Source organism: Rhinoraja longicauda, chromosome 23 (genome assembly GCF_053455715.1).
Source record: "Rhinoraja longicauda isolate Sanriku21f chromosome 23, sRhiLon1.1, whole genome shotgun sequence".
Lineage (NCBI taxonomy): Eukaryota > Metazoa > Chordata > Chondrichthyes > Rajiformes > Arhynchobatidae > Rhinoraja > Rhinoraja longicauda.
In genome coordinates this window covers 21,763,613-21,780,247 of record NC_135975.1, presented here as the reverse complement: position 1 = coordinate 21,780,247, position 16,635 = coordinate 21,763,613, and the positions used below count along the sequence as shown (strand labels likewise).

The following is a 16,635-nucleotide window of genomic DNA, read 5'->3' as shown; positions in this document are numbered from 1 at the left end:
AGAAATGGTGAGACACCATATTGTCAGAGAGAGATGGGGTGACAACAGATTGGGGGTAGAGGGGAAATGGGGAGACAACAGACTAGGGTCACAGAGATTAAAACACAAACTGCTGGAGGAACTCAATGGTTCAGGCAGCATCCATGGAGGGAAATGGTCAGTTAATGTTTTGGGTCAAGACCAATCATCTGGACTGCCAAACTGCCTGAGGTGGAGAGAAATGGGAGAGGTGATATATTAGGGGTATAGGGAGATAGAGATGGCAGGTGTTGCTAGAGGGAAATAACAGAATGAGAATGGAGAAAGATGGAGAAGGACTAGGGATAGAGAGGGAGTATGCTGGGATTGATGGTAGAAACAAACCGGGGAGAGATGAAGGAGGAGAGAATGGGGCTGCATGGGAGATGGAGGAGGCCCATTACAGAATGGTCAGTATGGGAATTGCAAGGGGAGTTAAAATGGTTAGCAACTGTGAGCTCCAGTGGGCCTTGGTGGATCCAGTCCAAGTGTTCGGCAAAATGGTTGCCTAGTTTACGCTTGGTCTAGCCAATGTAAAGGATGCCATATCAGGAGCACCAAATGCAGTAGATGAGGTGCACATGAACTGTCTCATCTGGAAAGACTGTTGGAGTCTCGGAATTAATGTGTGGGAGGAGGTATAACGACTGGTGTTGAATCTCCTGCGGTTGCTGGGCAAAGTACCTGGGGAGGGGATAGTTTGGGTGCGAAGGGATGAGTGAACCAAGGAGTTGCGCAGGGAGGGGTCTCTACGGAAAGTGGTGGTATCACGTTGAAGATGGCAGAAATGTCGGAGAATGATGTGTTGGATGTGGAGACTCTTGGCCTCCAAAGCAAATCTCCTCAGTGGCTTCGTGCAGTTTTTAAAGACAATGGCTACTGTTTTATTATTGCGAGGAGGTGAAACATACAGGCATCCCCTCTTATGGTCGTTTGGGTAATGGAAATTTGGCCTTAGAAAATTCACTACCCAAAAATCTGACATACAAAATAAAATTTCCTTTCATGGGATAAATGTGAAAATAAATTTTATTTTGCAACATGATTCTGGATGCACGCTCAGGCTTTCTTTTACAGAAAATCGCAATAAGCACCGTTTTCTAGGAACAAATTAACTCGCTGCTACCCCTATTCCATAACTAAAAGATTTTTGAAATTCTTTAACTGACTGACTTTCTTGAAAAGTTCTTGAAAAATTAATGGGATGATCTGCATTAAATTAGATGTATGTAAGCCTGGTCTTCAACAACTGGGGACCTGTGTACCATTCAATCGTTACTGGGGCAGGATAATGAGAATGGTAATAAGGGGAAAGGGGGGGGGGGTGGAGTAGAAGGATGATAGGGTGTTGGGGAGGGATGATGGAGTCAGGGAAGAATTGCAGCAATTAGCTCTTTATTCCAGATTGATTTATTTCTGATTATGTATAGATCTGAAGTTGGTGCCAAGTGACAGTTTTACCTAGGTATGGACTAGGGCAGCTGGTGAAACCACAGTTCCAAGAACATGCAGATGAAATGGTGAAAGCAGGAGTTTGCTGGGTGGAAGCAATGTACGAATTTGACCATAGGCTGAAAGAGATAGTGTTGAAGAAAGGACTAGAGAGAAGCATCTCTTGAAGCAAGCTTTGAGAAGTATTGTTGAGAAACTGGGGCAGATCTCAGTAGCATTTCCCAGTGCTACAGGATTATACCCCTGCACTTTGATACCATTTTGCTTTGGAAAAGTGCCATAATATTGGCTTCCAAATGAAATGTCAATATGCATTTATTTATATATACTAGAACTGTGTGTTAAAATGTGAGCCACAGATTAAGATGATAGCTTTGTCATCTGATGATTTTTGTTTATAGTGATGTTTTTCATTCTGTATACAATATAACATGCGGGAAGTAATTTGTATACAGATATAATAAAAATATTTATGGTCTTTTAACTTGGTGAGTGTACATTTGTATAGTGGGCAAAGCTGTTGTTTATATTTGCTCGAAATTGGTGTGTCATGAGAGTTGGCAAAAGTGTTTTTATATAGAGGCTTTGTTTTCATATTAAGTAAAATTGGGATGTCCCAATTCAGTGGTGGGTGTTATGAAATGTGAAGGGATAATGGAGGGGAAAAACCGAGATATTGACAATGAATGTGGATTTATTTCGAAATCTGCAGCAAGTTGAACATTAATATACAAAGATTAAGAGGAGAAGGTAAGAAAAAATATCCATTGAGTTAGTTAGGTAACAATTAAATTGATTTGGTGCGCTGAATTTCCAGGACCAAGAGAAAGAAAGGGAAAGTTGGCAAAAAGCTATGAGAAATTTTGACCATTGAAAATTAGAAATTAGCTAAAACTATTCATAGTTATGAAAGAAATGGGGAAGGTGTTATTGGATTATGCGAACAGTGTTTTAATGGTCTGTGGAGAGCAGGAAGGTTGAAGTCTTTTACTGTGATGGTAAAAGGATTAATGTTTTTTGATTAAGCTTGGGAGCGTGTTTATCAGGGTTTGAAGTAAAGTCAAGGAGGAAAGAAATAGTGTTTTAGGGTTGATGGGATTGTGGAGATGGTATTCAAAATGTGAATACCTGGAAAGGGTTTAAGATTCAATATAATACTTAATCTGGTGTATGAACATTGATTATAAAAGCCTGAAAAGAATATCATGTATTGTATTGTCAAGTTCAATGAGAGGTAAGTGGAAACAAAGAATTGCAAATGCCTAGTCTGGCAATGGAGGGGGCCCACGACAGAAAGGTCAATATGGGAATGGAAAGAAGAGTTATAGAGTCATACAGCATGGAAACAAGACGACCCAACATTTATACTCATTACCCTGACTGATGAAGGCCAACATGTCAAAAGCCTTCTTGACCACTTTATTTACCCGTGACGCCACTTTCAAGACACTATGGACCTATACTGCAATTTTTTATTTTAAAGTTCTTCTTATGCAACCATCTTAGAGTTAACCTGTATTTTAATTCATTTCAATGAAAGACAACTAACTTTGAAAATGGTGGAAATACATAATTCAAATGGATTTTTGAAAGTTTTTACTGAAAAGTTTTTTTTAATCATTAGAAACAAGAAAATTGTAGACTACTCACAGAGTGGAGACATTGATGATGGTAAGTTTGACTTAAATGTTATAAAGTGCTCGTTGGTTTTCTGTAGAATATTAAAAAAATTGGTACATTACAGTGCTATGTGAATGTCAGCTCACTCACTAAAGCTGCCTTTGTAATATTATTTCCAAGCAATTTGCCTATCGCCCTTTATTTCCGCAACTTAAATGTAATTGAAATATGTGAGTAACTATTGCAACTACTTAAAAATGCAGAAAATTATTTTTCTAATCATTCATTTTATACTTTCATAATTACACTTGGATGAATACTTACTTGTTACAGATCTATTGACTTTCAGATTTCACCAGTCCACATAATCTTAAGTTTTAAAAAAATGAGACCCATAACCTTTTCTGTTCCAGGTCCTGCTTTAAAAAAAAACCATATATGAAGAGCTGTAAAGTATACAGGTCCATCACAGTTTTTCTGGACAAAATTGCGAGAGCGCACTTGAAATTCCCCCCAGAAGTCTCCCTGAAAATGTGGCGCCTAGGCTGGGTGAAGTGGCCGATCTCGACCGCATTGTGACTTCTGCTGCAGATTGGCAGGTGGAGTTTGCCCTGTGCAAATGGGGCTCTGGAACTTCAGCCTGGCCGGAGCCAGCAGATCCGTTCCCATATCTGACTGTGGAGGTTAAATTTGCTGGCCAGTATTTGGTCACGCGGCAGCCCAGGTGGACCATTCCGGTACCTTTTGACTCCTCTAGAAGGCCGTGACCTCTGTTGGTCCAGGAAAACAGATAATCCAGAAAAGCTCTGGGACCAAAGATGCTGTAAAATTGGTGGTGGACCTGTAAATGAAAAAATAACTTTAATCCCAGCAATTTTACCAGCGTTCTCTGAAGTCTTTTATTTGCGGTTCTTTCTTGCTTGTCTAATCTTCCATCTCATCTATTTAAATTGGCAATCTCTGCAATTACTGCTGGTTTATTTACTGAATCATTTCTTTGGTAACTTGAAATATAACTAACTCATAGTTTCTTTCTTATAATATTTCTTCATTTCATAAACTTTGACCGAACTGCAGTTAATATTGGGTGTGAAAAATGTTATTGATTTGTGAGCTCTGCTGTAATAGAAATTTAAGGAAAAAACTAATGAATAATTAGAACTGAATATTTATTAGTGTTGATATAATTTGCAGATGAAGATTTTGCATGTGTGTCGGCTCCTCCAAGTAAAAAGCCTCGTCTAAAAGTTGATCAGAAGACAAAAAAAGGAAAGAATGTCAAAGATTCTGACAGTCAGGATGCAAAAGTAAAAAAAGAACTGCCACAGCCAAGGTGAGATTGCTTTGATACATACAGTGCCCTCCATAATGTTTGGGACAATGAGCCATCATTTATTTTTTTGACTCTGTACTCCACAATATGAGATTTGTAATAGAAAAAAATCACATGTGGTTAAAGTGCACATTGTCAGATTTTAATAAAGGCCATTTTTACACATTTTGGTTTCACCATGTAGAAATTACAGCTGTGTTTATACATAGTCCCCCCATTTCAGGGCACCATAATGTTTGGGACACAGCAATGATATGTAAATATTTGTTTGTTTATGTTTATTAAACAGTCATGTTTAATATTTTGTTGCATATCCTTTGCGTGCAATTGCTTGAAGTCTGCGATTCATGGACATCACCAGTTGCTGGGTGTCTTCTCTGGTAAAGCTCTGCCAGGCCTGTATTGCAGCCATCTTTAGCTTATGCTTGTTTTGGGGGCTGGTCCCCTTCAGTTTTCTCTTCAGCATATAAAAGTCATGCTCAATTGGGTTCAGATTCAGTGATTGACTTGGCCACTCGAGAATTGATAATTTTTTAGCTTTGAAAAACTCCTTTGTTGCTTTAGCAGTATGTTTGGGATCATTGTCTTGTAGTAGAATGAACTGCGGGCCAATTAGTTTTGAGGCATTTGTTTGAACTTGAGCAGATAGGATGTGTCTAAACACTTCAGAATTCTTAATGCTACTACCATCAGCAATTGTATCATCAATGAAGATAAGTGAGCCAGCATCTTCAGCAGCCATACATGCCCAGGCCATAACACCCCCACCACTGTGTTTCACAGATGAGGTGGTATACTTTGGATCTTGGGCAGTTCCTTCTCTCCTCCATACTTTGCTCTTGCCATCTTCGTCTCATCTGTCCACAAGACCTTTTTCCAGAACTGTGGTTGCTCTTTTAAGTACTTCTTGTCAAACTGTAACCTGGCCATCCTATTTTTGTAACTAACCAGTGGTTTGCATCTTGCAGTGTAGCCTCTTTATTTCCGTTCATGAAGTCGTCTGCTGACAGTGGTCATTGACAAATCAACATCTGACTCCTGAAGAGTGTTTCTGATCTGTCAGACAGGTATTTGGGGATTTTTCTTTATAATAGAGAGAATTCTTCTGTCATCAGCTGTGGAGGTCTTCCTAGGCCTGCCAGTCCCTTTGGGATTAGTAAGCTCCCCAGTGCTCTCTTCTTAATGATGTTCCAAACAGTTGATTTTGGTAAGCCTAAGGTTTGGCTGATGTCTCTTGCAGTTTTATTCTTGTTTCTCAGTCATAATGGCTTCTTTGACTTTCATTGGCACAACTTTGGTCCTCATGTTGATAAACAGCAATAAAAGTTTCCAAAGGTGATGGAAAGACTGGAGGAAAGACGAGGTGCTGAGAGGTCTCTTTTACCTGCATGAAGGAGGGAATTAAACACACCTGAGCAATTACAAACACCTGTGAAGCCATGTGTCCCAAACATTATGGTGCCCTGAAATGAGGGGACTATGTATAAATACAGCTGTAATTTCTAAATGGTGATACCAACATGTATAAAAATGGCCTTTAATAAAATCTGACAATGTGCACTTCAACCACGTGATTTTTTTTTTCTCTATTACAAATCTCAAATTGTGGCGTACAGAGGCAAATAAAAAAATGATGCGTCTTTGTCCCAAACATTATGAAGGGCACTGTACATTTTACTTCTATAATGATAAGTAAACACACCAATATAAACATTGCCATTGGATGGGAAATAAATTACTCCAAATGAGTAGAAGATATTTTTTGATACACTCAGCTGTTGATAGGGGCTTCCTCTATCATGTTTTTCACCAAAAGTGACCAGTTTCTTAATGAGTGCTCATGTTCAGAGATTGTTCGCAATTTTATTTCAATCCCCAGATTCAATTTTGGGGGGAAAACTGCCAGAAAAAAAAAACTAAACCAACTGAATATCTTCATGTTAAATATTCTGTAAAATTACATAAGGAAGAAAGTGAAAGTTCCAATAATTGTTCTGGTTTTTTGATTTTGATGGTTTAGGTTTTTTCTTAATATAGTTATTGACACCACATGAATGTATGTCTGTGTCCTATTCTTTATATTTTCTTGATTATTTTGCTTTATAACATAGATTGCCGCTTGATGAAAAGATTTATCAAAGAAACTTAAAGACTGCATTCATCTTATCAGTGCAAGAGTCAACTAGTGAAGGTGAGACCGATTCATTTTAACAAAGTACAAGTTTCCTTTGCTGTAGTAAGTAATAGAGATTGTTGCGAATTTAAAAACAGATTGAAACATTTCATTACATGTTTGTTTTGTAATTGGACTGAAATACAAAATAAACTTAACAATTAAAATGCATTTGTATTTGTAAAAATGTTGAACGCCTGTATAGATGAAAATATATAATCTCTGCCTTTTTAATGAAATAATCTCTGATGGGTACATTCATACGGTTCATTTATCACCTTTTGGTATGAGAGTGGGCTCACGAGTTATTTTCAAAGGTATGTACAACAAATCAGAAACATTTTCTTTTTAACCTGGCTGAAGTCTGTTATTCAATCAGAAGTTTTATTCTGTGATCATGGCAGTCTGGTTCTCTACTGCAAGGACATGGATAGTAGAATACACCATACTGAAGCATTTCCTAACTGTATTAAAGAGCTGAAAAACTTAGATAGAATTAATTTTAAATTGGGATCCAGTCAAATGCAAAGAAGTAAGTACCACCCTGCTGAGTTCAGCCAATGGCAGGGCATTGGACATATGTTTTATTTATACCCAATTTTAAAAGTTGCTCTCGTCAAATGAGTGGATTTAAAATAATATTGAAGTACGAGGTGGATATCTTCAACAAAAAAAAAGTGCTGCAGAAACTCAGTGCTTCAGGCACCATGGACAAGCGACGTTTCGGGTCCGGACCCTTCAGACTGATGCGGAAATCTTCAGTTGGTATCAGAGTTTCACAACTAGTTGGTGAATAAGGAACCTATAAAATCATATACTGAGTTTAGTTATTGATTCCTTCCACAAAAGATGGATAATGAAATAGCAGGAAAGTGCTAAAAAAGTCATGTTGACGTCAGTGGCTCTGAAGATGCTGTTTGTGTTGCTACAGTATATTATTGACACCTGAAAACATGCAAAGAAAACAGAATCAAAGTGGAACTTCTTTCATAAAAAGCACAAGGAAACATTATGGGTTTATATGAGATTGTACAGAAATGTAAAGCTTGGGGTATCCTTACAAATACAGTTTCTAACCTGATATGCTTACATTACAATGGTATCAGCAATGCACAACCAAATATAGAGACAAGCACTTCTCAATAGGTGAGCTGTGTTTTTTTAAATTTAAACCAGCATCGGTGGTTTAAATTAAAAAAAACACATAGTGCTCACTTATTGAGAAGTACTTAATAAATATTTGAATCTTTATGTCTTATTGGAAAAGTTAAGTCTAGAATGTACACTGTCTTCAATTCTGTTTGATGTTTTCATAAAGGATATATTCACCTAGTACCAAGGTATTTCTGTTAATATTATAGCAGTTGCTGATAACAAAACTAGATTGCTGACTGGCTTATCTGAAGCCAGTGGCCATTTAAATATTTTCCTAATCAGTAGGATCTGGTTGTATCTCAAAACGCAGCCCTAAAGAGTGCCTAGAAAGTATTGATTCAAAGATCCAAACGCCGTCTTTCTTTACTGATGGTTCACAGCAACACCTAAGAATTTTGCTAGATGCCGTATTGTATACATTTCTCTGGGTCTAGACTTGGAAGAAGTTAAGGGATCTAGGTATTTTTCATTTTTGTTTAATTTAAATGTCATTTGTGGTGCAATGTACACATAAAATAATTCTCTTGCATGTTTCAAGGCTTTCTCTGGCAGAGTACAAGCTCCTGTACCAAATGCAGAAACCTCTCATACAGCTGAAATTAAAACTGAATCTGAAGTTAATAGCGTGTTAACTTGATATATCAGGGAATGTGCATTCATTTCTCTGTAGGTTTAATGCTTAATATATGTTTACGCTTTGGGTTTATTCATGGTGATTCATCGATAGTCTTGACACCCTAAATGGGGGTTAATGTAATTTTTCACTGATTTGAATAGAGAACTGAAACTGTACCAATATGCCCATCGTATGCTCAGAAACTTAACCTGATGGTATGTATGCTCTGCTGCTTTATGCTGCATGCATATTTTGCCAGAGTTTAGGGAAGAGCCATGTTTGTACTCTATCATTTTGTCAAATAATTCTGTTTCAATAGAAAGATACAGTGCACTCCATAATGTTTGGGACAAAGACCCATCATTTATTTATTTGCCTCTGTACTCCATAATTTGAGATTTGTAATAGAAAAAAATCACATGTGGTTAAAGTGCACATTGTCAGATTTTATTAAAGGGTATCTTTATACATTTTGGTTTCACCCTGTAGAAATTACAGCTGTGTTTAATGCCTCAAAACGTATTGGCCCGCAGTTCATTCTACAGCAAGACAATGATCCTAAACATACTGCTAAAGCAACAAAGGAGTTTTTCAAAGCTAAAAAATGGTCAATTCTTGAGTGGCCACGTCAATCACCCGATCTGAACCCAATTGAGCATGCCTTTTATGTGCTGAAGAGAAAACTGAAGGGGACTAGCCCCCAAAACCCGTATAAGCTAAAGATGGCTGCAATACAGGCCTGGCAGAGCATCAACAGAGAAGGCACCCAGCAACTGGTGATGTCCATGAATCGCAGACTTCAAGCAGTCACTACATGCAAAGGATATGCAACAAAATATTAAACATAACTACTTTAATTTACATTACATTGCTGTGTCCCAAACATTATGGTGCCCTGAAATGGGTGGACTATGTACAAACACTGCCGTAATGTCTACATGGTGTAACCAAAATGTATCAAAATGGCCTTTATTAAAATCTGACAATGTGCACTTTAACCACATGTGATTTTTTTTTTCTATTACAAATCTCAAATTGTGGAGTACAGAGGAAAATAAATAAATGATGGGTCTTTGTCTTCAAACACTGTATGATGGGAGCTACCATGAAAGGATTGATCATAGATTAATAGAACATTAAGAGTTGTATTTGATCCACAGATCTTTGAATTTTAGGAGTCTCAATGGCTAAGTTGCTTGCTCTGTATTAATGGAAAGCCAGTAGTGAAACACTCATTCATTGCTGATTTCATGCGTGCTTCTGAATGGAAAAACAGTCAGGCTAGTGAATTGGGTAACAATTTCCCAGATTATACTTTTAAGGAGCTTCAATGTAGAGAGTGCTGATGATTTAGATTCCCAGCTGGATTCAGATGATGCCTATAGATCTTGATTTTGGTGGTGATTAAAAAGGTTGTATCAAATTATTCACCATTAGCTAAACCAACTAAGTATAAAATATATTTTCTGATAGTCTGTGTTAATAATTTTTAGAGTAAAGTATTTTTGAATAAATACCTATCAGTCTAAGAGCAATATAATTAACATTTTATAGAGTTTGTTTTATTGAAACATTCTGCATTTGATTGTTTCTATGTGTTAAAGTATGCATACAGTATACAGCAAACAGTTGTTGGGACTTCATATAGAGTATAACAAACTTTTTTTTATTTTGTGAGGTTGGTGTCACTTGCAAAGCTAATATTTATTGCCCATCCTTAATTGGTAATCTAAAATGTTTTACTTTATTTAATAAACAGCAAATGAATCAGCTGAAGCTACAAATACTGATACATCATTCGATTCTAACTGCAATGAGGATAGCAATTTTCTTGGTAAGTGTACAATAATAAATTGAATCATGCTATGCCACTTTCTTGTGTGTAGGAAGGAACTGCAGTTGCTGGTTTAACCCGAAGATGGACACAAAAAGCTGAAATGATTCAGCGGGTCAGACACATTTCTGGAGAAAAGGAATAGGTGATGGTTTGGGTCGAGACCTTTCTCAGACCGAGAGTCAGGGGAAAGGGAAACGAGAGATATAGATGATGATACAGAGAGATATAGAACAAATGAATGAATGATATGCAAAAACTACCGATGATAAAGGAAACAGACTATTGTTAGCTGTGGACTAGGTGAAAATGAGTTACAGACACTGGGACTCAACAAGACAACTTTGAAGCTACTATAATGACGGGTAGGGGAGGGACGGAGAGAGAGGGAATGCAAGGATTACTTGAAGTTAGATACAATCTACAGCTGGGTTGGGAGCATCCTAAGCGAAATATGAGGCACTGTTCCTCCAATTTGCATTTGGTAAAGACTTATTTTCTACTCCTGACGGGCTCTGACATTTAGACCTGAATTTAGAAATCCAGGTATTTGGAATGTATTTGATAGGATACAGCAATGTTGAACTAATGGAATGTTTTCGTTGAGATTCTTCTCATCATTTCATTCCATTTTTTAGAACAAGTTAATGAAATTATTGTAAAACCATGAGTTAGAGGGAGAGAGAGAGAGAGAGAAAGGTAAGGGGTAGAGAGGGTACGTAAGGAAATGAAACACAAACAGGCAGGCAAATTCCCTGCAGTAGATTTGAAACAAACCTCTTCTTCTGGTCTGTCTTACAACTTTGATTTGAAATTATTAATTTATCTAAGATCTCATGCCATTTAGCATGAGAGTTTGAATGAAATATTGCCAAATGGATGCATGTGTTCTTAAATTTTGTGCTGCTTTTACTTTATGTTGATTTTTTTCAAACTCTGAGAACATTATGAATTCTTCTACCTGCATTGTGCGCCCTTGGTTATCCAAGACTTGAACTTGCCAAACGAATCAGGAGTCCTATTTTGAAAGGTCTGAAAGTGGCAGGGTCTTTAATAACACAAAGAAGAAGCCCTGCCTCAAAATCTCCTGATAACTGGCAAAACATAATAAAAGCTTATATTGTTGTTAGTGTTTTAAATGTCTCTGACATTAAGAAATATTAGAAAAATATGAGAAATATATCTCTCTAACATTTTTTTACTTCCATCTAATGCACTTTATTGTACCAAACCCAAAAAGGAAAAACTATTCAAATAGTTAGAAACATTGAGGAATTTACCTTCTTACCTTTCTTCATCAATGTATGAGGAAAATAGTTTGACAATCCCAAATCACAGCAATTCACCACGGCAAAGTTAGGATATCAATAGCATAGAACCAATTGGTTGCATTTTAATAAATTGGATTGAAGGTAGCAGGGAAATATCTGCAAAGGGTTGATTGCTAATTAAACTCCAGGATAGAATCATGGAGTTATAATTTATTTGATTGATTATTAAGTTGCAATGGTTCTGATATTTTAGTGCTTTGAATATTTTTACTTTATGATAAAAGCTCAAAATGTGAAACACTTGAAATATGACCAAAAAAAGTGTAGAAATATGGTAGAGGCTAAATGTATGGTAGAGATAACATTTTTATTTTATGAATTATAAACTATTGGATGATATTTTCTGCATATTAATGAGAATAATGACTATTGTAATCCATAACGGGTCTTTCTCAATAGGCATAGATAATACTACTGCTGAAAATGAAGGAGTACGGCCTAGACAGAGACAAGCAGCATCTGGAGCTATGTTAAAACAGAGGAAAATACTTGATGATCGAGGTAGTGACGGTGAATGTGAAAAGGATTCTGAAAGTGAACAAGACTATGTGACAAGTAAGTGGTTAATGTTTCTATGAAATATAAATGAACGTGAAAATGTATTAAAAATCCCATACATTTATAGTAATGATTGCTTTTTAAAAAAACAGTCAATTGCTTTACGCTTGTTAAATTAATATTTGTGTTCACCTTTGAGGTGGTGGAACCAGATGCAATTATCAGGTTGAGGTGGTATTTGGACAGACATAAATAGGAAAGGCACAGAAGGACATGATGCTAACGTGGATCATGTAGCATAGGTAGACAGAATGGTCAGCATAGATGCGGTAGACTGATGGGTGCATTTCTATGCTGTAAAACTCTACGACTCTATGACTTTATTAATGAACCTTTTTTAAAAACATTAAGTGAATAAAGGAAGCAATTTGAAATGCACAATTTTAAATACCCAAAGAAACCTAAGGTTAACTAAAATTATTTAGAACTTCACTTAAAGATTTAAATGCAGATATAAAGATACATGCCTGCTTGAACCTTGGAATGAGTACACTACTGAGACAACAGTCACATCATCAAGGGATCTAATCTGTTTTGCAATATCCAGTCATGAAAGGTGGCAGACGTTAAATCAGCTAAAAGGAAGAGGTGGTTCCAGGAGCATCCACAATTCACAATCTCAGAAGCCAAGGTATAGGTGCAAAAGCCATTGCTGTAGAATTTCCTTCAATCCTCAGCATGAATGCTAAATAGATAATCCAAGGTGGCCTATTCCCAACATCTGCAGCATCGCAAAAATCAGTTTTCAGCAAATTCAGTTCATTTCTCATGATGCCACAGGATTTCTGAATCCACCAAGTAAAGAAAAGACCCTGGTCTTTGGCCGTATGCTCGGTTTAGTATTAGAAATGTCAGTTCCAGCATCACTCAAAGCTCAATATTTTTAGAACACAAAATCTTCCTCAACTAGCAATGGACAAATCTACAGGATGTAATATAAAATCTTGTCATTACATGGAGAGTGCCTGCCAAATGTGCAAGCTCAGCTACCGAGAAGGACAAGGGAAATTGTAAATGGAACAACACTCTCTACAGGTTCACCTTCAAATTACATACAGTATTCTGGAAATAATTTGTTGGTTCTTAATCATGACTGTTTCAAAATCCTATAAATATGGATTGTCATTCTCCTTGGGAAAACATATTACATATTAAAAAGTTTGTTTGTGATATTTTCAAATTCTGACATAATGGCATGTGGATATTCCAATCTTTGGTTTTGATTTTTACAATTTTAGTAAATAACAAGTTGAAAATGACAACCGTGCAAGGATTGCCACACATACAAAACTTAATGTGGAAATCTTGAAGCTGCTTAAAATATTTACAAATCAGTAATTTAAAAATATCTGACAATGTTTTCTTTTGTTATTTGAGTAACGCTGTACCAGGGCAGGATTGCAGCTTAGTTAAATCACTGGCTCTATGAAAGCTACCTTAATAATAAATAAATATATATATATATAATGTATATGGATATAATTCCCTAGTATAAATATTTCAAAATTTAAAGCATTTTAAGCTGTGTATGATTAATCTGTTCTACCTGAGTCTATTGTGTATGTTTTAATCTTTGCAAATTTTTTTAATGTTTATAAAATTAATTTAGATAGCTGTGATTTCTTTCCTGGTTTGAATGGGACGGAGTGTTTAATAACCAGCTTGATGACATACTACTAGATTCTTGGACACCCAATGAAATGAAGTGAGCTAGCAGGTGATATCCATAGCACATAGATATCCCGACCTTTGTAGGCAGCTTTTACCCAAAATCATCTGCGAATTATATAGCTTCATGCTGGTTGCAAAATCTTAGCCATACTTTAGAGGAGTACATTATTAGTTGTTTTTAATAAAAAAATCATTTTGGGAAGTTGTGGTAATTTGATCTCTTGGGTTACAGTTCAAAGACACACATTTCATTTAAAGTGGCATGTCCTTGTCAGGAAATGACGTGGTTTTGGGGAAGGAGATCATTTCTGTTGCTTGCCTTGCCCACATTCACCCTTGGAACTTCTCCAACATGATAGATCTTATGAAGATGTAGGATTTTAACTTTATAAAGTTTATTAAGTTATTCAAAAGCAAAAATAATAAATAAACAATTAATTAAAGTTAAGCTTACAAAGTGTAGTAATTTAAAATTGACACCTGCACTTTACCCGCAATAATTATGATAATTGTATATTAGCATGCAATACTCAACCTCTTATGTCTCACTTCATCAGTTTCAATCAGAAATGGCAGAGTGCTGGTTTTGTTGTTGGATAAGCAACCAGAGGTCTGGACCATTATTCCAGAGACATGAGTCAGAATCCCAATAGAGCAGCTGGGGAATTTAAATTCAAATAATTAAATAATCCAGATTTTTAATTACATTATTGTAAAATCCAATCAAGTTCACTCGTGTCATTCAGGGATGAAAATTTTCCCAGTATAGTCCTTCTATGACAAGCAACAATAATGGACAGGCATTAACTGCTGCCACAGCCAGTGACATCCATGTCCTGGGAAAAAATAAAACAAAACTGGGGGCTGGTCAATATACCATTTCTTCATTTGATCTTGTGGTGGGTTTTAGCTGTTAACTATCACAAATCTCATTGCATTCTGTGTATATGGCTCATGATGTAGAGCCAAAGTTAATTCAGTACAAAAACTCGTTTTTAAAGACGTCAACAACAATTGCACTTCAAAGTGTTTTCGGTCAAGGAAAAATAATGGTTTTAACCTTGTCCCAGCTCTACTTATCTATTATTTATTTGGTTTAAATTCATTTAAATTGCAATATTTTTAATGATGGTTAGTATGTAACATCCTGGAAAAGTATTTAAATGTAAGTCTAAATAAAGATGCAATCAATCCATTCCTGGGCATGTTTGGCTGCACGTACTGGGTGGGTATTTACACAAAGAGTGAGAGGAAGGTCAGTGTTGTTGGAATCAGAATGTGGTCAAACTCAGCCTCAAGATTTGATTCTCATAAGAAAAAATGAGCCATTTGTGAATGTTCATTTTTTTTAAACCAATGAAATAATTTAACAGCTCACCTTTCATTGCATTAGATACCTGACACATTGTTCAGCTTGAAGTATTTCTCAGATTGGTGTCACAATTGCTGATTATAATTGTTTTAAAAGTATTAGTAATAGAAATTGCTTCTTTTGGAATTAATTTTGTTCCATTGCTGTGATGTCCACATTTTAAGTACTTGCTTGATGGTCACTGGTATTTTAAACAAACGTGTAATGGTAAAGCGCATTGGAGTATTGTATGGAGTAGAATAAAAAGCAAACAAAATTAAAAATTATTCAAAGTTAATAAGTTTAAAAATAATTTTAAAAAGAAAAACACATGTTTCCTTATCAGTTTCACAATTGATACAGAAAATGAAACATTTAAAATAGAAGAAAGGTTTTGCATTTATATATTAACTTTCATTGCTGCACGATCTATAAATGCACTTTATAAATGATCAAGTAAATTTGAAGGGTGGTCAATGTGGTAATATAGGAGGGAAGAGAAGTCAGTTTTTGTACTTTTCTGCCACAAATAGCAATGGGATACCCGAGCACATTTACAATCTTAACAATGTTAGTTCAGGAATAAATAAAGCTGAGAAAAATCCATTTTTTCTTCACATAGTGCATTATGGACATTTATATTCTCCCTAGTTCAGAAATGGATACTCCTTAGTTTAATGTTACAATCTGAAAATTATTTTTCACTTGTGCAATCCCTCAACACTGCAGAGAAGTTTCATTATGTGCTCAAGATTCAAGATCCTTGACATTTCTCGCTTATGCCAATAGTTTTGAATTGTGAAAAATGTAAAAAAAATATTTTAAATGAGCCTACGTTTATTTTTACCTTAGTCAAATTATTTTCAGTTTTTTTAAAAGTCCAAATAAAATTGTAGACTTATCTAGAATGTCTATTTTAAGTGGTATTTTTCCATACTATGTCCCATGACATGGATCACCAGACATTACCTGTACGTACTATGAACTAAATAAAAACAACTAAAATGCACTGGTTGCAAATTTATGACATATCTCAGTCCTTTTTAATTTTTTTCATTTGGCTCATTTCCTTTGCCCAGAGTAATTCTCTCCACAAAGGTGTTGTCATAGAGCTCTTTTTTCAGAGGTGTGGTTAGATGGATATTGAAATTCTTTTGATTTATTTAATCTCATTCATCGTGTAATGTTATACAAATCCCACATATTTGAAAAGTAACTTCGGCTGAGGTAAATGTGGTTCCTTAATTATTTCTTCAGAACAAACTTGTACAGTAAATCTGAATAGGTTGTTTCTCAATGCATAGCAGAAAACAATGCTTTCTGTTGCAGATGACCATAAACTGTACTTCTAAGTAAGGTAAAGTATTTTTCTGCCTAACTACATTACTGCATTTTGTTGAATTATATAGTAACAAGTCAAAATTGACAATTTAATGGACAGACTAGAGTATTCTCAATTAGAAACTACTTATGATATATGAAAATAAAGAAGACTTTATTGATATGTTTTGATTTACACATCA

At 35.8% G+C, this 16,635-nt stretch overlaps 1 protein-coding gene across 3 annotated transcripts in view; it reads left to right on the top strand.

Moving 5' to 3' along the window:
• The window catches only part of LOC144604927 (RAD51-associated protein 1-like), a 33,965-nt gene that overhangs the window by 1,915 nt on the left and 15,415 nt on the right, over positions 1-16,635 (top strand). For all 3 annotated transcript variants that reach the window (XM_078419818.1, XM_078419817.1, XM_078419819.1), the window contains exons 2-6: positions 3,095-3,141; positions 4,285-4,423; positions 6,535-6,614; positions 10,127-10,201; positions 11,932-12,087. In XM_078419818.1, coding sequence (XP_078275944.1) covers positions 3,095-3,141; positions 4,285-4,423; positions 6,535-6,614; positions 10,127-10,201; positions 11,932-12,087 — 497 coding nt within the window. The remainder of the gene's footprint in view (positions 1-3,094; positions 3,142-4,284; positions 4,424-6,534; positions 6,615-10,126; positions 10,202-11,931; positions 12,088-16,635) is intronic.